The 21161-nt window shown below is 50.1% G+C and overlaps 1 protein-coding gene across 1 annotated transcript in view; it reads left to right on the plus strand.

The window, feature by feature from the left end:
- The first annotated feature begins 978 nt into the window (after positions 1-978).
- The window catches only part of LOC116359298 (low-density lipoprotein receptor class A domain-containing protein 4-like), a 28461-nt gene continuing 8278 nt past the window's right edge, over positions 979-21161 (plus strand). Inside the window, exon 1 of the mRNA XM_031812077.1 lies at positions 979-1487. Within this exon, the coding sequence (XP_031667937.1) occupies positions 1391-1487 (97 nt within the window). The 5' untranslated portion in view covers positions 979-1390. The remainder of the gene's footprint in view (positions 1488-21161) is intronic.

Below are 21161 nucleotides of genomic sequence, written 5' to 3' on the forward strand. Positions count from 1 at the left end.
GAAGACTAGACAGACCGTTAGTGTGATGTTATTATAGAAGACTAGACAGACCATTACAGTGTGATGTTATTATAGAAGACTAGACAGACCATTACAGTGTGATGTTATTATAGAAGACTAGACAGACCATTACAGTGTGATGTTATTATAGAAGACTAGACAGGCCGTTACAGTGTGATGTTATTATAGAAGACTAGACAGACCATTACAGTGTGATGTTATTATAGAAGACTAGACAGACCGTTACAGTGTGATGTTATTATAGAAGACTAGACAGACCGTTACAGTGTGATGTTATTATAGAAGACTAGACAGACCATTACAGTGTGATGTTATTATAGAGACTAGACAGACCGATAGTCTGATGTTATTATAGAGACTAGACAGACCGTTACAGTGTGATGTTATTATAGAAGACTAGACAGACCGATAGTCTGATGTTATTATAGAAGACTAGACAGACCGATAGTCTGATGTTATTATAGAAGACTAGACAGACCATTACAGTGTGATGTTATTATAGAAGACTAGACAGACCGTTACAGTGTGATGTTATTATAGAAGACTAGACAGACCATTACAGTGTGATGTTATTATAGAAGACTAGACAGACCGTTACAGTGTGATATTATTATAGATACTAGACAGACCGATAGTCTTAGGCGCCGTTGACGTGGATGTCGATTATGGCAGCTCCCCGCACCTCTCTGATTCAGAGGGGTTGGGTTAAATGCAGAAGACACATTTCAGTTGTAGGCATTAGGTGTACAGCTGACTAGGTATCCCCCTTTGCCCACTGTGATGTGTAACAGACAGAGACAGACAGACAGACAGACAGACAGACAGACAGACAGAGTGCAAAACACGCCTACACGGGCCCCCTAGCGAAGGGCCTCAATGCAATCCAATTTCACCCGATGTAAACTCCTCCCAGTGGGGTAACCCGGGCCAGATAAACGAAACCCCTTATTGTCACTACCTCACCAGTCTGTTCCGAGTCGCCCCTAATCTCCTCTCCTCCTCCTCTCCCCTCCTGCACGTCTGGTTTAAGAGAGTGGCTTCCTTGTTTGGGGGTGGGCCATAGTCCGTGCATCCAGCCTTCAGTCGATCGGAGAGGTGTTTTCCCCTGTACAGCGGAGAGAGGAACTACACGGCCAGGCGGATAACGTTACTCACTCTGTCTGAGAATGTACTAGTCTGAAGAAATGGCATGCGGATACACTTTAAAACAAATTACTTTAACTTGGTAGCAATATGGATTATGTCGTACTCAAGGGAATGTGAACGGGCACCGGAGACAGACTCAGGCTGGAAGTTTTGAAGGGCCGATCACGGCGCCTCTTCCCCGGTCCGGTGTTATTACCGGGGTCCCATTTTCCCGGGTAGCCCCATGCAAAACATAACGGCACCCGGCAGCCACAACAACAACTCTGATGTCATTTGCTCCTGTAACTGCACCGGTCCCCAGCCGGAGGGAATGGAGATATGTAAGTAGAATTGTAGCGGAAACCGCGTATGCCGCTTTGGAAATGATGTCTGTTGTTCTACTGTGATTTATCACTATGTTACCTTTTACGCATCGATTACGCGCATGTAAACGACGATGTGTTATAAACGAGAGGTACACATTGTAGGGGATTATTTAAATACAATTTGGTTATGGTTTGGGAACTTTTTATCAGTCAAATATCCGTGTTTGGTTGGTGTTCTGGTATGTTCGCTGTCAGTCGTTTATGGTTACGTTACCGTCTTGCTGTCGTCGTTCGGTAATTGCCATAGACTGGCAGTAGTTTCTGCTACATACTCCAACACTGTAAAACATTTAGACGAAATACGCTATGAAGGAAGATATATTACCCTGTTGACAGTTTCATGGGACTTGCTGGGTTATGTTGTTGTGTTACAGACAGACAGACAGTGTGTTGTGTGACAGACAGACAGACAGACAGTTTCATGGGACTTGCTGGGTTATGTTGTTGTGTTGAGATGTTGTTACAGACAGACAGACAGACAGACAGACAGTGTGTTGTGTGACAGACAGACAGACAGTGTGTTGTGTGACAGACAGACAGACAGTTTCATGGGACTTGCTGGGTTACCTTGTTGTGTTGAGATGGTGTTACAGACAGACAGACAGACAGACAGACAGTGTGTTGTGTGACAGACAGACAGTGTGTTGTGTGACAGACAGACAGACAGACAGACAGACAGTGTGTTGTGTGACAGACAGACAGACAGACAGTTTCATGGGACTTGCTGGGTTATGTTGTTGTGTTGAGATGGTGTTACAGACAGACAGACAGACAGTGTGTTGTGTGACAGACAGACAGACAGACAGACAGTGTGTTGTGTGACAGACAGACAGACAGACATTTTCATGGGACTTGCTGGGTTATGTTGTTGTGTTGAGATGGTGTTACAGACAGACAGACAGTGTGTTGTGTGACAGACAGACAGACAGACAGACAGACAGACAGTGTGTTGTGTGACAGACAGACAGACAGTTTCATGGGACTTGCTAGGTTGTGTTGAGATGGTGTTAGTTTCATGGGACTTGCTGGACTTGCTGGGTTGTGTTGAGATGGTGTTCGTTTCATGGGACTTGCTGGGTTGTGTTGAGATGGTGTTACAGACAGACAGACAGTGTGTTGTGTGACAGACAGACAGACAGTGTGTTGTGTGACAGACAGACAGACAGACAGTTTCATGGGACTTGCTGGGTTATGTTGTTGTGTTGAGATGGTGTTACAGACAGACAGACAGACAGTGTGTTGTGTGACAGACAGACAGACAGACAGACAGTTTCATGGGACTTGCTGGGTTTTGTTGTTGTGTTGAGATGGTGTTACAGACAGACAGACAGACAGACAGACAGTGTGTTGTGTGACAGACAGACAGACAGTTTCATGGGACTTGCTGGGTTATGTTGTTGTGTTGAGATGGTGTTACAGACAGACAGACAGACAGACAGACAGACAGTGTGTTGTGTGACAGACAGACAGACAGACAGACAGACAGACAGTTTCATGGGGCTTGCTGGGTTATGTTGTTGTGTTGAGATGTTGTTTGAATGGAATGTAGACAGATCTACTGATTTCATTGCAGACAGACAGACAGACGGGTTGTGTTACAGTGGGATGTGTCATTTCCCCTGGGACCAGGGCCAGACAGACAGACAGACAGACATTTCCCCTGGGACCAGGGCCAGACAGACAGACAGTCATTTCCCCTGGGACCAGGGCCAGACAGCAAAACCACGAGAAAAGGAAGGCAGCAGGATATATTAGATGGTGATTTGGCAGTTAGGCTGGGATGAACTGACGCCATCATGTAACCAAAAGACCACTGTAGCTGTCTGCTATTGTCTGTCTGCTATTGTCTGTCTGCTATTGTCTGTCTGCTTTTGTCTGTCTGCTATGGTCGGTCTGCTGTCTGCTGTGGTCTGTCTGCTATGGTCTGTCTATTCTGGTGCTGTCTGCTATGGTCTCTCTGGTCAGGTGCTGTCTGCTATGGTCTGTCTGGCCAGGTGCTGTCTTGCCTGGTGCTGTCTGCTATGGTCTGTCTGGCCAGGTGCTGTCTGCTATGGTCTGTCTGGTCTGGTGCTGTCTGCTATGGTCTGTCTAGTCTGGTGCTGTCTGCTATGGTCTGTCTGGTCTGGTGCTGTCTGCTATGGTCTGTCTGGTCAGGTGCTGTCTGCCATGGTCTGTCTGGCCAGGTGTTGTCTTGTCTGGTGCTGTCTGGTCAGGTGCAGTCTGCTATTGTCTGTCTGGCCAGGTGTTGTCTTGTCTGGTGCTATCTGCTATGGTCTGTCTGGTCTGGTGCTGTCTGCTATGGTCTGTCTGGTCAGGTGCTGTCTGCTATGGTCTGTCTGGCCAGGTGCTGTCTTGTCTGGTGCTGTCTGCTATGGTCTGTCTGGTCTGGTGCTGTCTGCTATGGTCTGTCTGGTCTGGTGCTGTCTGCTATGGTCTGTCTGGGCTGGTGCTGTCTGCTATGGTCTGTCTGGCCAGGTGCTGTCTGCTATGGTCTGTCTGCTATGGTCTGTCTGGCCAGGTGCTGTCTGCTATGGTCTGTCTGCTATGGTCTGTCTGGTCTGGTGCTGTCTGCTATGGTCTGTCTGGTCTGGTGCTGTCTGCTATGGTCTGTCTGGTCTGGTGCTGTCTGCTATGGTGTGTCTGGCCAGGTGCTGTCTGCTATTGTCTGTCTGCTATGGTCTGTCTGGTAAGGTGCTGTCTGCTATGTTCTGTCTGCTATGGTCTGTCTGGTCTGGTGCTGTCTGCTATGGTCTGTCTAGTCTGGTGCTGTCTGCTATGGTCTGTCTAGTCTGGTGCTGTCTGCTATGGTCTGTCTGGTCTGGTGCTGTCTGCTATGGTCTGTCTGGTCTGGTGCTGTCTGCTATGGTCTGGGTCTGTCTGCTATTGTCTGTCTGGTCTGGTGCTGTCTGCTATGTTCTGTCTGCCCTGATGCTGTCTGCTATGGTCTGTCTGGTCTGGTGCTGTCTGCAATGGCCTGTCTGGTCTGGTGCTGTCTGCTATGGTCTATCTCCTCTGGGTCAGTCTGCTATGGTCTGTCTGGTCTGGTGCTGTCTGCTTTTGTCTGTTTGGCCAGGTGCTGTCTGGTCTGGTGCTGTCTGCTATGGTCTGTCTGGTCTGATGCTGTCTGCTATTGTCTGTTTGGCCAGGTCTGGTCTGGTGCTGTCTGCTATGGTCTGTCTGGTCTGATGCTCCATGTCATCTTGCCAGGAAAGGACACAATGAAGTCTAACATCACTCCCATACCAATACTAGTTAGGATCCCTCACTCCCATACCAATATTAGTCAGGATCCCTCACTCCCCTGTCCAATATTAGTTAGGATCCCCCACTCCCATACCAATACTAGTTAGGATCCCTCACTCCCCTGTCCAATACTAGTTAGGATCCCTCACTCCCCTGTCCAATACTAGTTAGGATCCCTCACTCCCCTGTCCAATACTAGTTAGGATCCCTCACTCCCCTGTCCAATACTAGTTAGGATCCCTCACTCCCCTGTCCAATATTAGTTAGGATCCCTCACTCCCCTGTCCAATATTAGTTAGGATCCCTCACTCCCCTGTCCAATATTAGTTAGGATCCCTCACTCCCCTGTCCAATATTAGTTAGGATCCCTCACTCCCCTGTCCAATACTAGTTAGGATCGCTCACGAACATACCAACACTAGTTAGGATCCCTCACTCCCCATACAAATACTAGTTAGGATCCCTCACTCCCATACCAATACTCGTTAGGATCCCTCACTCCCATACCAATATTAGTTAGGATCCCTCACTCCCCTGTCCAATACTCGTCAGGATCCCTCACTCCCCTGTCCAATACTAGTTAGGATCCCTCACTCCCCTGTCCAATATTAGTTAGGATCCCTCACTCCCCTGTCCAATACTAGTTAGGATCCCTCACTCCCCTGTCCAATATTAGTTAGGATCCCTCACTCCCCTGTCCAACACTAGTTAGGATCCCTCACTCCCCTGTCCAATATTAGTTAGGATCCCTCACTCCCTTGTCCAATACTAGTTAGGATCCCTCACTCCCCTGTCCAATATTAGTTAGGATCCCTCACTCCCCTGTCCAATACTAGTTAGGATCCCTCACTCCCCTGTCCAATACTAGTTAGGATCCCTCACTCCCCTGTCCAATACTCGTTAGGATCCCTCACTCCCCTGTCCAATACTCGTTAGGATCCCTCACTCCCCTGTCCAATACTAGTTAGGATCCCTCACTCCCCTGTCCAATACTAGTTAGGATCCCTCACTCCCCTGTCCAATATGAGTTAGGATCCCTCACTCCCCTGTCCAATACTAGTTAGGATCCCTCACTCCCCTGTCCAATACTAGTTAGGATCCCTCACTCCCCTGTCCAATATTAGTTAGGATCCCTCACTCCCCTGTCCAATATTAGTTAGGATCCCTCACTCCCCTGTCCAATACTAGTTAGGTTCCCTCACTCCCCTGTCCAATATTAGTTAGGATCCCTCACTCCCCTGTCCAATACTCGTTAGGATCCCTCACTCCCCTGTCCAATACTAGTTAGGATCCCTCACTCCCCTGCCCAGTGCTGGTTGTGGTGTGTTTATGGGGTTAGACAGTGTGTTTCTGTTAGTAATGTTCCATAATGAGTCTCTTGTACATTCATTCTAAACGAGAGAGCTGAAGTCAAACCCAGCTCTGTGTTACTAACTGACATTAGTTTCACTTCTTTGGTTTGACTCTCAATGGAGCTTTGTTTTGTTCAGTACTTTCAGCCTGGCTCCTTTTAGGCTCTGTGGGCTATAGTGGGGTCTGGCTCTGTGGGCTATAGTGGGGTCTGGCTCTGTGGGCTATAGTGGTGTCTGGCTCTGTGGGCTATAGTGTGGTCTGGCTCTGTGGGCTATAGTGGGGTCTGGCTCTGTGGGCTATAGTGGGGTCTGGCTCTGTGGGCTATAGTGGGGTCTGGCTCTGTGGGCTATAGTGGGGTCTGGCTCTGTGGGCTATAGTGGGGTCTGGCTCTGTGGGCTATAGTGGGGTCTGGCTCTGTGGGCTATAGTGGGGTCTGGCTCTGTGGGCTATAGTGGGGTCTGGCTCTGTGGGCTATAGTGGGGTCTGGCTCTGTGGGCTATAGTGGGGTCTGGCTCTGTGGGCTATAGTGGGGTCTGGCTCTGTGAGCTATAGTGGGGTCTGGCTCTGTGGGCTATAGTGGGGTCTGGCTCTGTGAGCTATAGTGGGGTCTGGCTCTGTGGGCTATAGTGGGGTCTGGCTCTGTGGGCTATAGTGGGGTCTGGCTCTGTGGGCTATAGTGTGGTCTGGCTCTGTGGGCTATAGTGGGGTCTGGCTCTGTGGGCTATAGTGGGGTCTGGCTCTGTGTCTAACTCTGTGGGCTATAGTGTGGTCTGGCTCTGTGGGCTATAGTGTGGTCTGGCTCTGTGGGCTATAGTGTGGTCTGGCTCTGTGGGCTATAGTGGGGTCTGGCTCTGTGGGCTATAGTGGGGTCTGGCTCTGTGAGCTATAGTGGGGTCTGGCTCTGTGGGCTATAGTGGTGTCTGGCTCTGTGGGCTATAGTGGTGTCTGGCTCTGTGGGCTATAGTGTGGTCTGGCTCTGTGGGCTATAGTGTGGTCTGGCTCTGTGGGCTATAGTGGGGTCTGGCTCTGTGGGCTATAGTGGGGTCTGGCTCTGTGGGCTATAGTGTGTTCTGGCTCTGTGGGCTATAGTGTGGTCTGGCTCTGTGGGCTATAGTGGGGTCTGGCTCTGTGGGCTATAGTGGGGTCTGGCTCTGTGGGCTATAGTGGGGTCTGGCTCTGTGGGCTATAGTGGGGTCTGGCTCTGTGGGCTATTGTGGGGTCTGGCTCTTTCTCTGTGTCTGTCTCTGTGTCTGTGTTTTATGGTCTGCAGTGTTGTCCTTTACACAGAGGGTTCTACATGGAACCCAAAATAGTTCTCCTCGGAACCCAAAAGGGTTTTCCTACGGGGACAGACGAATTACCCTTTTGGAGCCCTTCAGAGTGTACGGTTGTTACAGAGGACTACAGCCAGGGGATACGGTATGACAATTAGAAAGAGCTGCTTGTCTATGGGGGTCAAGGAGCAGGCTGAGGCACTAGGCAGAGAAGAGGAGAGGTCCGCCCTCACGTCACGTCCTCTTGTCTCAGACCTCAGACTGGTTCCTGCTTGCTGAGACATGCCACAGGCAGCCAGCCAGCCAGTGACTGGGCTCCCTCCTTTTGTGTCTGGGTTCCTCACCACCCACTCCCTCTACTTGTTCCCAACCCTCCCCTGTGTGTCTGTGGTGTGTGACAGGCCATTAGTCAGACTAGAGAGGGGTGTGTGTGTCTGATGTCTCGGAGGGTCAACAGCTATTTACTCTCTAGATGGTCTGAGATGATAACGCTGTCTGAGATGATAACGCTGTCTGAGATGATAATGCTGTCTGAGATGACAACGCGGTCTGAGATGATAATGCTGTCTGGGACGATAACGCCGTCCGAGATGATAACGCTGTCTGAGATGATAATGCTGTCTGAGATGACAACACGGTCTGAGATGATAACGCTGTCTGGGATGATAACGCCGTCCGAGATGATAACGCTGTCTGAGATGATAACGCTGTCTGAGACGACAACGCGGTCTGAGATGATAACGCTGTCTGGGATGATAACGCTGTCTGGGACGATAACGCCGTCTGGGATGATAACGCCGTCTGAGACGATAACGCCGTCTGAGATGATAACGCTGTCCGAGATGACAACGCGGTCTGAGATGATAACGCTGTCTGGGATGATAACGCTGTCTGAGATGATAACGCTGGCCGAGATGACAACGCGGTCTGAGATGATAACGCTGCCAGAGACGATAACGATATGATAACGCTGTCTGAGACGATAATGCTGTGATAACGCTATCTGGGATGACAACACGGTCCGGGACGATAACGCTGCCCGAGATGATAACGCTGCCCGAGATGATAATGCCGTCTGAGACGATAACGCTGTCTGAGATAATAACGCGGTCTGAGATGATAACGCTGTCTGAGACGACAACGGTGTCTGAGGCGATAACGCTGTGATAATGCTGTCTGAGATGATAACGCTGTGATAACGCTGTCTGGGATGATACCGCGGTCTGAGATGATAACGCGGTCTGAGATGATAACGATGTCTGGGATGATAACGCTGTCTGAGATGATAACGCTGTGATAACGATGCCTGGGATGTTAACGCAGTCTGAGATGACAACGCTGTGATAACGCGACCTGAGATGAGAACGCTGTCCGAGACGATAACGCTGTGATAACGCTGTCTGAGATGATAACGCTGTCTGAGATGATAACGCTGTCCGAGATGATAATGCGGTCTGAGATGACAACGCTGTCTGAGATGATAATGCGGTCTGGGATGATAACGCTGTCCGAGATGATAACGCGGTCCGAGATGATAACGCTGTCTGAGATGACAACGCTGTCTGAGATGATAATGCGGTCTGGGACGATAACGCGGTCTGAGATGATAACGCGGCCCGAGACGATAACGCTGTCTGAGATGATAATGCGGTCTGAGATGATAACGCTGTCTGGGATGATAACACTGTCTGGGATGATAACACTGTCTGAGGTGATAACGATGTGATAACGATGTGATAACGCGGTCCGAGATGATAACGCTGTCTGGGATGATAACACTGTCTGGGATGATAACGCTGTCTGAGATGATAACGCTGTCTGGGATGATAACGCTGCCTGAGATGATAACGCTGTCTGGGATGATAACGCTGTCTGAAATATACAGACTGTCTGAAATAATAACACTGTCTATTCTGCCACTGTGTACTCTCTGTTTAGGCCCAAATAGCATTCTAGTTCAGTTTTTTGCCAATTCTTTCCAATGTGTCAATGAATCTTCTCATGATTTGGTTGGATCTAATTGTGCTGCTGTCCTGGGGCTCTGTGGGGTCTGTTTGTGCTGCTGTCCTGGGGCTCTGTGGGGTCTGTTTGTGCTGCTGTCCTGGGGCTCTGTGGGGTCTGTTTGTGCTGCTGTCCTGGGGCTCTGTGGGGTCTGTTTGTGATGCTGTCCTGGGGCTCTGTGGGGTCTAATTGTGCTGCTGTCCTGGGGCTCTGTGGGGTCTAATTGTGCTGCTGTCCTGGGGCTCTGTGGAGTCTAATTGTGCTGCTGTCCTGGGGCTCTGTGGAGTCTGTTTGTGCTGCTGTCCTGGGGCTCTGTGGGGTCTAATTGTGCTGCTGTCCTGGGGCTCTGTGGAGTCTAATTGTGCTGCTGTCCTGGGGCTCTGTGGAGTCTGTTTGTGCTGCTGTCCTGGGGCTCTGTGGGGTCTGTTTGTGACCAGAGCCCCAGGACCAGCTTGCTTAGGGGACACTTCTCCAGGTTCATCTCTCTGTAGGTGATGGCTTTGTTATGGAAGGTTTGGGAACGTGTCTTGTCTGGATATTTATAAATGGTGGGTATCGGCCTAATTCTGCTCTGCATGCATTATTTGGTGTTCTACGTTGTACACAGAGGATATTTTAGCAGAATTCTGCATGCAGTCTCAATTTGGTGTTTGTTCCATTTTGTGATTTCTTGGTTGCTGGCCTGGTCAAAAGTAGTGGTCAAACGTAGTGCATTTCCTCTCTCCTCTCTCCTTCTTACAGGACATTACAACCTGGTCTCTGGGTCTCTCCTCTCTCCTTACAGGACATTACAACCTGGTCTCTGGGTATCTCCTCTCTCCTTACAGGACATTACAACCTGGTCTCTGGGTATCTCCTCTCTCCTCTCTCCTTACATGACATTACAACCTGGTCTCTCCTCTCTCCTTACAGGACATTACAACCTGGTCTCTGGGTCTCTCCTCTCTCCTTACAGGACATTACAACCTGGTCTCTGGGTCTCTCCTCTCTCCTTTTACAGGACATTACAACCTGGTCTCTCCTCTCTCCTTACAGGACATTACAACCTGGTCTCTGGGTATCTCCTCTCTCCTTACAGGACATTACAACCTGGTCTCTCCTCTCTCCTCTCTCCTTACAGGGCATTACAACCTGGTCTCTCCTCTCTCCTTACAGGACATTACAACCTGGTCTCTCCTCTCTCCTTACAGGACATTACAACCTGGTCTCTCCTCTCTCCTTACAGGACATTACAACCTGGTCTCTCCTCTCTCCTTACAGGACATTACAACCTGGTCTCTCCTCTCTCCTCTCTCCTTACAGGACATTACAACCTGGTCTCTCCTCTTTCCTCTCTCCTTACAGGACATTACAACCTGGTCTCTGGGTATCTCCTCTCTCCTTACAGGACATTACAACCTGGTCTCTCCTCTCTCCTTACAGGACATTACAACCTGGTCTCTGGGTATCTCCTCTCTCCTTACAGGACATTACAACCTGGTCTCTCCTCTCTCCTTACAGGACATTACAACCTGGTCTCTGGGTCGCTCCTCTCTCCTTCTTACTAACATTACAGATAGGAGATCCTCTCACTGGGCCCTGTACGTGTCAGATAGGAGATCCTCTCACTGGGCCCTGGACGTGACAGATAGGAGATCCTCTCACTGGGCCCTGTACGTGTCAGATAGGAGATCCTCTCACTGGGCCCTGTACGTGACAAATAGGAGATCCTCTCACTGGGCCCTGTACGTGACAAATAGGAGATCCTCTCACTGGGCCCTGTACGTGACAAATAGGAGATCCTCTCACTGGGCCCTGTACGTGACAAATAGGAGATCCTCTCACTGGGCCCTGTACGTGACAAATAGGAGATCCTCTCACTGGGCCCTGTACGTGACAAATAGGAGATCCTCTCACTGGGCCCTGGACGTGACAAATAGGAGATCCTCTCACTGGGCCCTGTACGTGACAAATAGGAGATCCTCTCACTGGGCCCTGTACGTGACAAATAGGAGATCCTCTCACTGGGCCCTGTACGTGACAAATAGGAGATCCTCTCACTGGGCCCTGTACGTGACAGATAGGAGATCCTCTCACTGGGTCCTGTACGTGTCAGATAGGAGATCCTCTCACTGGGCCCTGTACCTAACAGATAGGAGATCCTCTCACTGGGCCCTGTACGTGACAAATAGGAGATCCTCTCACTGGGCCCTGTACGTGTCAGATAGGAGATCCTCTCACTGGGCCCTGTACCTAACAGATAGGAGATCCTCTCACTGGGCCCTGTACGTGACAAATAGGAGATCCTCTCACTGGGCCCTGTACGTGACAGATAGGAGATCCTCTCACTGGGTCCTGTACGTGACAAATAGGAGATCCTCTCACTGGGCCCTGTACGTGACAGATAGGAGATCCTCTCACTGGGTCCTGTACGTGTCAGATAGGAGATCCTCTCACTGGGCCCTGGACGTGACAGATAGGAGATCCTCTCACTGGGCCCTGGACATGACAGATAGGAGATCCTCTCACTGGGCCCTGGACGTGACAGATAGGAGATCCTCTCACTGGGCCCTGTACGTGACAGATAACACACACTGGGTTGTCTTAGTACTGTTGTAACTCTATAATGCCCTGGGTGCATCCCAAACGGCACTCTCTTCCCTATAGTGTAGGGTACGACTTGGTACTAGTTTACCAATTGGCTGATCTGGGATATTTGTGGTGTCTGGAGTCGTCCTCTGTCTTCATCAGTGATTCAGAGGGTGTCTGAATCTCAACCACCTCTCCCCCAGACTACAGCCTCCTCCCCCGCTGTCTGGCAGCTCTAGACTACCCCCCCCCTTCCCCCACCAGCTGACTGCTGACCCCAGGCCCCTGGGGCAGAGGGAGAGACACAGAGGAAGAGGGGTTGGCTGGTCTGTTGTCTGGAGGGAGAGTGAGAGGAAGAGGGGCTGACTGGTCTATTGTCTGGAGGGAGAGTAGTGTGTCTGTACAAAAATGCATGCACTCACAACTTTATATCTCTCTGGATAAAAGCTTCTGCTAAATGACTCAAATTGAAATGTCTGGTCTGGTGAAGCCCCCCCCCCCCCCCCCTCCTTCCAGCTGACTGCTGACCTGAGGAGAAGGAGAGAGAAAGGCTGGTCTACTGTCTGGAGGGAGAGAGAGGAGAGGGGCTGGCTGGTCTACTATCTGGAGGGAGAGAGAGGAGAGGGGCTGGCTGGTCTACTGTCTGGAGGGAGAGAGAGGAGAGGGGCTGGCTGGTCTACTGTCTGGAGGGAGAGAGAGAGGAGAGGGGCTGGCTGGTCTACTGTCTGGAGGGAGAGAGAGAGGAGAGGGGCTGGCTGGTCTACTGTCTGGAGGGAGAGAGAGAGGAGAGGGGCTGGCTGGTCTACTGTCTGGAGGGAGAGAGAGAGGAGAGGGGCTGGCTGGTCTACTGTCTGGAGGGAGAGAGAGAGGAGAGGGGCTGGCTGGTCTACTGTCTGGAGGGAGAGAGAGAGGAGAGGGGCTGGCTGGTCTACTGTCTGGAGGGAGAGAGAGAGCGGAGGGGCTGGCTGGTCTACTGTCTGGAGGGAGAGAGAGGAGAGGGGCTGGCTGGTCTACTATCTGGAGGGAGAGAGAGGAGAGGGGCTGGCTGGTCTACTGTCTGGAGGGAGAGAGAGGAGAGGGGCTGGCTGGTCTACTGTCTGGATGGAGAGAGAGAGGAGAGGGGCTGGCTGGTCTACTGTCTGGAGGGAGAGAGAGAGGAGAGGGGCTGGCTGGTCTACTGTCTGGAGGGAGAGAGAGAGGAGAGGGGCTGGCTGGTCTACTGTCTGGAGGGAGAGAGAGGAGAGGGGCTGGCTGGTCTACTATCTGGAGGGAGAGAGAGAGCGGAGGGGCTGGCTGGTCTACTGTCTGGAGGGAGAGAGAGGAGAGGGGCTGGCTGGTCTACTATCTGGAGGGAGAGAGAGGAGAGGGGCTGGCTGGTCTACTGTCTGGAGGGAGAGAGAGGAGAGGGGCTGGCTGGTCTACTGTCTGGAGGGAGAGAGAGGAGAGGGGCTGGCTGGTCTACTATCTGGAGGGAGAGAGAGGAGAGGGGCTGGCTGGTCTACTGTCTGGAGGGAGAGAGAGGAGAGGGGCTGGCTGGTCTACTATCTGGAGGGAGGGAGAGAGAGAGGAGAGGGGCTGGCTGGTCTACTATCTGGAGAGAGAGGAGAGGGGCTGGCTGGTCTACTGTCTGGAGGGAGAGAGAGGAGAGGGGCTGGCTGGTCTACTGTCTGGAGGGAGAGGGGCTGGCTGGTCTACTGTCTGGAGGGAGAGAGAGGAGAGGGGCTGGCTGGTCTACTATCTGGAGGGAGAGAGAGAGGAGAGGGGCTGGCTGGTCTACTATCTGGAGGGAGAGAGAGAAGGAGAGGGGCTGGCTGGTCTACTGTCTGGAGGGAGAGAGAGGAGAGGGGCTGGCTGGTCTACTATCTGGAGGGAGAGAGAGGAGAGGGGCTGGCTGGTCTACTATCTGGAGGGAGAGAGAGGAGAGGGGCTGGCTGGTCTACTGTCTGGAGGGAGAGAGGCTGGCTGGTCTACTGTCTGGAGGGAGAGAGGCTGGCTGGTCTACTGTCTGGAGGGAGAGAGAGGAGAGGGGCTGGCTGGTCTACTATCTGGAGGGAGAGAGAGGAGAGGGGCTGGCTGGTCTACTATCTGGAGGGAGAGAGAGAGAGGAGAGGGGCTGGCTGGTCTACTGTCTGGAGGGAGAGAGAGAAGGAGAGGGGCTGGCTGGTCTACTGTCTGGAGGGAGAGAGAGAAGGAGAGGGGCTGGCTGGTCTACTATCTGGAGGGAGAGAGAGAAGGAGAGGGGCTGGCTGGTCTACTGTCTGGAGGGAGAGAGAGGAGAGGGGCTGGCTGGTCTACTGTCTGGAGGGAGAGAGAGAAGGAGAGGGGCTGGCTGGTCTACTGTCTGGAGGGAGAGAGAGAAGGAGAGGGCTGGCTGGTCTACTATCTGGAGGGAGAGAGAGAAGGAGAGGGGCTGGCTGGTCTACTATCTGGAGGGAGAGAGAGAAGGAGAGGGGCTGGCTGGTCTACTATCTGGAGGGAGAGGGGCTGGCTGGTCTACTGTCTGGAGGGAGAGAGAGAAGGAGAGGGGCTGGCTGGTCTACTGTCTGGAGGGAGAGGGGCTGGCTGGTCTACTGTCTGGAGGGACAGAGAGAAGCAGAGGGGCTGGCTGGTCTACTGTCTGGAGGGAGAGAGAGAAGGAGAGGGGCTGGCTGGTCTACTGTCTGGAGGGAGAGAGAGAAGGAGAGGGGCTGGCTGGTCTACTGTCTGGAGGGAGAGAGAAAAGGAGAGGGGCTGGCTGGTCTATTGTCTGGAGGGAGAGAGAGAAGGATAGGGGCTGGCTGGTCTACTGTCTAGACAGACAGACAGACAGACAGACAGACAGACAGACAGACAGACAGACAGACAGACAGACAGACAGACAGACAGACAGACAGACAGACAGACAGACAGACAGACAGACAGACAGACAGACAGACAGACAGACAGACAGACAGACAGACAGACAGACAGACAGACAGACAGACAGACAGACAGACAGACAGACAGACAGACAGACAGACAGACAGACAGACAGACAGACAGACAGACAGACAGACAGACAGACAGACAGACAGACAGACAGACAGACAGACAGACAGACAGACAGACAGACAGAACAGACAGACAGACAGACAGACAGACAGACAGACAGACAGACAGACAGACAGACAGACAGACAGACAGACAGACAGACAGACAGACAGACAGACAGAAGACAGACAGACAGAACACGACCGACCGACCGACCGACCGACCGACCGACCGACCGACCGACAGACCGACCGACCGACCGACACGACCGACCGACCGCCGACCCGACCGACCGACCGACCGACCGACCGACCGACCGACCGACCGACCGACCGACCGACGACCGACCGACAGACCGACCGACCGACCGACCGCCGACCGACCGACCGACCGACCGACCGTACCGACCGACGACGACCGACCGACCCTACCGACCGACCGACCGACCGACCGACCGACCGACCGACCGACCGACCGACCGACCGACCGACCGACCGACCGACCGACCGAGCCGATAGATACCGACCGACCGACCGACCGACCCGAGCGACCGACCGACCGACCGACCGACCGACCGACCGACCGACCGACCGACCGACCGACCGACCGACCGCACCGACCGACCGACCGACCGACCGACCGACCGACCGACCGACCCGACCGACCGACCGACCGACCGACCGACCGACCGACCGACCGACCGACCGACCGACCGACCGACCGACCGACCGACCGACCGACCGACCGACCGACCGACCGACCGACCGGAATACCACAGTGTGACATCACAGAGAGATCAGGTGGAATACCACAGTGTGACATCACAGAGAGATCAGGTGGAATACCACAGTGTGACATCACAGAGAGATCAGGTGGAATACCACAGTGTGACATCACAGAGAGATCAGGTGGAATACCACAGTGTGACATCACAGAGAGATCAGGTGGAATACCACAGTGTGACATCACAGAGAGATCAGGTGGAATACCACAGTGTGACATCACAGAGAGATCAGGTGGAATACCACAGTGTGACATCACAGAGAGATCAGGTGGAATACCAGTGTGCCATCACAGAGAGATCAGGTGGAATACCACAGTGTGACATCACAGAGAGATCAGGTGGAATACCACAGTGTGACATCACAGAGATCAGGTGGAATACCACAGTGTGACATCACAGAGAGATCAGGTGGAATACCACAGTGTGACATCACAGAGATCAGGTGGAATACCACAGTGTGACATCACAGAGAGATCAGGTGGAATACCAGTGTGCCATCACAGAGAGATCAGGTGGAATACCACAGTGTGACATCACAGAGAGATCAGGTGGAATACCACAGTGTGACATCACAGAGAGATCAGGTGGAATACCAGTGTGCCATCACAGAGAGATCAGGTGGAATACCACACTGTGACATCACAGAGAGATCAGGTGGAATCCCAGTGTGACATCAGAGAGATCAGGTGGAATACCACAGTGTGACATCACAGAGAGATCAGGTGGAATACCAGTGTGCCATCACAGAGAGATCAGGTGGAATACCACAGTGTGACATCACAGAGAGATCAGGTGGAATACCACAGTGTGACATCACAGAGAGATCAGGTGGAATACCACAGTGTGACATCACAGAGAGATCAGGTGGAATACCACAGTGTGACATCAGAGAGATCAGGTGGAATACCACAGTGTTCCATCACAGCAGCAAGATGTGTGACCTGTTGCCACAAGAAAAGGGCAACCAGTGAAGAACAAACACCATTGTAAATACAACCCATATTTATGTTGATTTATTTTCCCTTTTGTACTTGAACTATTTGCACATCGTTATAACACTGTATAAAGACATAATATGACATTTGTGATGTCTTTATTCTTTTGGAACTTCTGTGAGTGTAATGTTTACTGGTCATTTTTGTTGTTTATTTCACTTTTGTTTATTATCTACTAAACTTGCTTTGGCGATGTTAACATATGTTTCCCCATGACAATAAAGCCCCTTGAATTGAAATTGAATTGAGAGCAGTGCTCAGGGGAGTCGGGCACTCCAAAAATCTGATGGGGCACAAAGTATGTGAGGATGGCTGGGGGGACGGTCACCCTGTCCTTAAGTTGGATCAGTCAAAACACCTGAAACAATCTAGAGTCTTCAACATTATGCTTCATTCTATGTTTTTAAATCCGTGTATTCTTCTGCATGTCTCAGCAAACCTCAGAGCTGTCTGTATCCACCTGGCGTGTAGTTCTGGTTTTCAAGCAACACGCTCCTCTGCATCTCTGCTCCAATCTGGGTAAAAAACACTGAATGGAATGTGAGTCTTGTTCACTACATTCACCTGTTGCTTGTTTTTCTGAAGTCCACCAACTGGGCCAGCAGGCGTGCCGGATAAAATACTTCCACAAGATAAAATACTTCCACAAGATAATATAGTTAGACAAGATAATATAGTTAGACAAGATAAAATACTTCCACAAGATAATATAGTTAGACAAGATAAAGTACTTCGACAAGATAATATAGTTAGACAAGATAAAGTACTTCGACAAGATAATATAGTTAGACAAGATAATATAGTTAGACAAGATAAAATACTTCCACAAGATAATATAGTTAGACAAGATAATATAGTTAGACAAGATAATATAGTTAGACAAGCTAATATAGTTAGACAAGATATGGTTAGACAAGATAATATAGTTAGACAAGCTAGCCTGAAATGGCTTCTTCAAATCAAGCTTTATTTATACAGCATATTTCAGATATGTAATGCAACACAATGTGTTTCAGGAGAGAGAGGTAGTAGTAGTGAGTCTGTCTACAGGTGTTATACTCTCTTTACCAGTGTCTGTCTACAGGTGTCTACAGGTGTTATACTCTCTTTACCAGTGTCTGTCTACAGGTGTTATACTCTCTTTACCAGTGAGTCTGTCTACAGGTGTTATACTCTCTTTACCAGTGAGTCTGTCTACAGGTGTTATACTCTCTTTACCAGTGAGTCTGTCTACAGGTGTTATACTCTCTTTACCAGTGAGTCTGTCTACAGGTGTTATACTCTCTTTACCAGTGAGTCTGTCTACAGGTGTTATACTCTCTTTACCAGTGAGTCTGTCTACAGGTGTTATACTCTCTTTACCAGTGAGTCTGTCTACAGGTGTTGCTACTCTCTTTACCAGTGAGTCTGTCTACAGGTGTTGCTACTCTCTTTACCAGTGAGTCTGTCTACAGGTGTTATACTCTCTTTACCAGTGAGTCTGTCTACAGGTGTTATACTCTCTTTACCAGTGAGTCTGTCTACAGGTGTTATACTCTCTTACCAGTGAGTCTGTCTACAGGTGTTATACTCTCTTTACCAGTGAGTCTGTCTACAGGTGTTATACTCTCTTTACCAGTGAGTCTGTCTACAGGTGTTGCTACTCTCTTTACCAGTGAGTCTGTCTACAGGTGTTGCTACTCTCTTTACCAGTGAGTCTGTCTACAGGTGTTGCTACTCTCTTTACCAGTGAGTCTGTCTACAGGTGTTGCTACTCTCTTTACCAGTGAGTGTCTACAGGTGTTGCTACTCTCTTTACCAGTGAGTCTGTCTACAGGTGTTATACTCTCTTTACCAGTGAGTCTGTCTACAGGTGTCTACAGGTGTTATACTCTCTTTACCAGTGAGTCTGTCTACAGGTGTCTACAGGTGTTATACTCTCTTTACCAGTGAGTCTGTCTACAGGTGTCTACAGGTGTTGCTACTCTCTTTACCAGTGAGTCTGTCTACAGGTGTTGCTACTCTCTTTACCAGTGAGTCTGTCTACAGGTGTTGCTACTCTCTTTACCAGTGAGTCTGTCTGCAGGTCTTTACCAGTGAGTCTGTCTACAGGTGTTGCTACTCTCTTTACCAGTGAGTCTGTCTACAGGTGTTACTACTCTCTTTACCAGTGAGTCTGTCTACAGATGTTGCTACTCTCTTTACCAGTGAGTCTGTCTACAGGTGTTGCTACTCTCTTTACCAGTGAGTCTGTCTACAGGTGTAACTACTCTCTTTACCAGTGAGTCTGTCTACAGGTGTTGCTACTCTCTTTACCAGTGCGTCTGTCTACAGGTGTTATACTCTCTTTACCAGTGAGTCTGTCTACAGGTGTTATACTCTCTTTACCAGTGAGTCTGTCTACAGGTGTTATACTCTCTTTACCAGTGAGTCTGTCTACAGGTGTCTACAGGTGTTGCTACTCTCTTTACCAGTGAGTCTGTCTACAGGTGTTACTACTCTCTTTACCAGTGAGTCTGTCTACAGGTGTCTACAGGTGTTGCTACTCTCTTTACCAGTGAGTCTGTCTACAGGTGTTACTACTCTCTTTACCAGTGAGTCTGTCTACAGGTGTTGCTACTCTCTTTACCAGTGAGTCTGTCTACAGGTGTTGCTACTCTCTTTACCAGTGAGTCTGTCTACAGGTGTTATATTCTCTTTACCAGTGAGTCTGTCTACAGGTGTTGCTACTCTCTTTACCAGTGAGTCTGTCTGCAGGTATTTACCAGTGAGTCTGTCTGCAGGTGTTGCTACTCTCGTTGTAGGGTATCTCCTCTGTAGCTGTCTATTAGATACAGAGACAGAGATCAGTCTTAGTTAATGAAGAGAAGAGGGTCAGTCTTAGTTCATGAAGAGGGTCGGTCTTAGTTCATGAAGAGGGTCGGTCTTAGTTCATGAAGAGGGTCGGTCTTAGTTCATGAAGAGGGTCGGTCTTAGTTCATGAAGAGGGTCGGTCTTAGTTCATGAAGAGGGTCAGTCTTAGTTAATGAAGAGAAGAGGGTCAGTCTTAATTCATGAAGAGGGTCAGTCTTAGTTCATGAAGAGGGTCAGGCTTAGTTCATGAAGAGAAGAGGGTCAGTCTTAGTTCATGGAGAGAAGAGGGTCAGTCTTAGTTCATGAAGAGGGTCGGTCTTAGTTCATGAAGAGAAGAGGGTCAGTCTTAGTTCATGAAGAGAAGAGGGTCAGTCTTAGTTCATGAAGAGAAGAGGGTCAGTCTTAGTTCATGAAGAGAAGAGGGTCAGTCTTAGTTCATGAAGAGAAGAGGGTCAGTCTTAGTTCATGAAGAGAAGAGGGTCAGTCTTAGTTCATGAAGTGAAGAGGGTCAGTCTTAGTTCATGAAGAGAAGAGGGTCCTGTCTATAATGGTCTATAGTGGTCCAGTCTATGGTGATCTTGTCTATAGTGGTCCTGTCTATAATGGTCTATAGTGGTCATGTCTTGTAGTGGTCATGTCTTGTAGTGGTCCTGTCTATAGTGGTCCTGTCTATAGTGGTCCTGTCTATAATGGTCTATAGTGGTCCTGTCTATAGAGGTCTATAGTGGTCGTGTCTATAGTGGTCCTGTCTATAATGGTCCTGTCTATAATGGTCTATAGTTGTCCGGTCTATAGTTGTCCTGTCTATAGTGGTCCTGTCTATAGTGGTCCTGTCTATAGTGGTCCTGTCTATAGTGGTCCTGTCTATAGTGGTCCTGTCTTTAGTGGTCCTGTCTATAGTGGTCCTGTCTATAGTTGTCCTGTCTATAATGGTCTATAGTTGTCCTGTCTATAATGGTCTATAGTGGTCCTGTCTATAGTGGTCTATAGTGGTCCTGTCTATAGTGGTCCTGTCTATAGTGGTCCTGTCTATAATGGTCATGTCTTGTAGTGGTCTTTAGTGGCCATGTCTATAGTGGTCCTGTCTATAGTGTTCCTGTCTATAGTGGTCTATAGTTGTCCTGTCTATAGTGGTCCTGTCTATAGTTGTCCTGTCTATAGTGGTCCTGTTTTGTAGTGGTCTTGTCTTGTATTGGTCCTGTCTATAGTGGTCATGTCTTGTAGTGGTCCTGTCTATAGTGGTCATGTCTTGTAGTGGTCCTGTCTTGTATTGGATCTGTCTATAGTGGTCCTGTTTTGTAGTGGTCCTGTCTGTAGTGGTCCTGTCTTGTAGTGGTCCTGTCTGTAGTGGTCCTGTCTTGTATTGGTCCTGTCTATAGTGGTCCTGTGTCTATAGTGGTCCTGTCTATATTGGTCCTGTCTATAGTGGTCCTGTCTATAATGGTGCTGTCTATAGTGGTCCTGTCTATAGTGGTCCTGTCTATAGTGGTCCTGTCTGTAGTGGTCCTGTCTGTAGTGGTCCTGTCTATAGTGGTCCTGTCTATAGTGGTCCTGTCCATAGTGGTATTGT

Source organism: Oncorhynchus kisutch, unplaced genomic scaffold, assembly GCF_002021735.2.
Source record: "Oncorhynchus kisutch isolate 150728-3 unplaced genomic scaffold, Okis_V2 Okis02a-Okis13b_hom, whole genome shotgun sequence".
Lineage (NCBI taxonomy): Eukaryota > Metazoa > Chordata > Actinopteri > Salmoniformes > Salmonidae > Oncorhynchus > Oncorhynchus kisutch.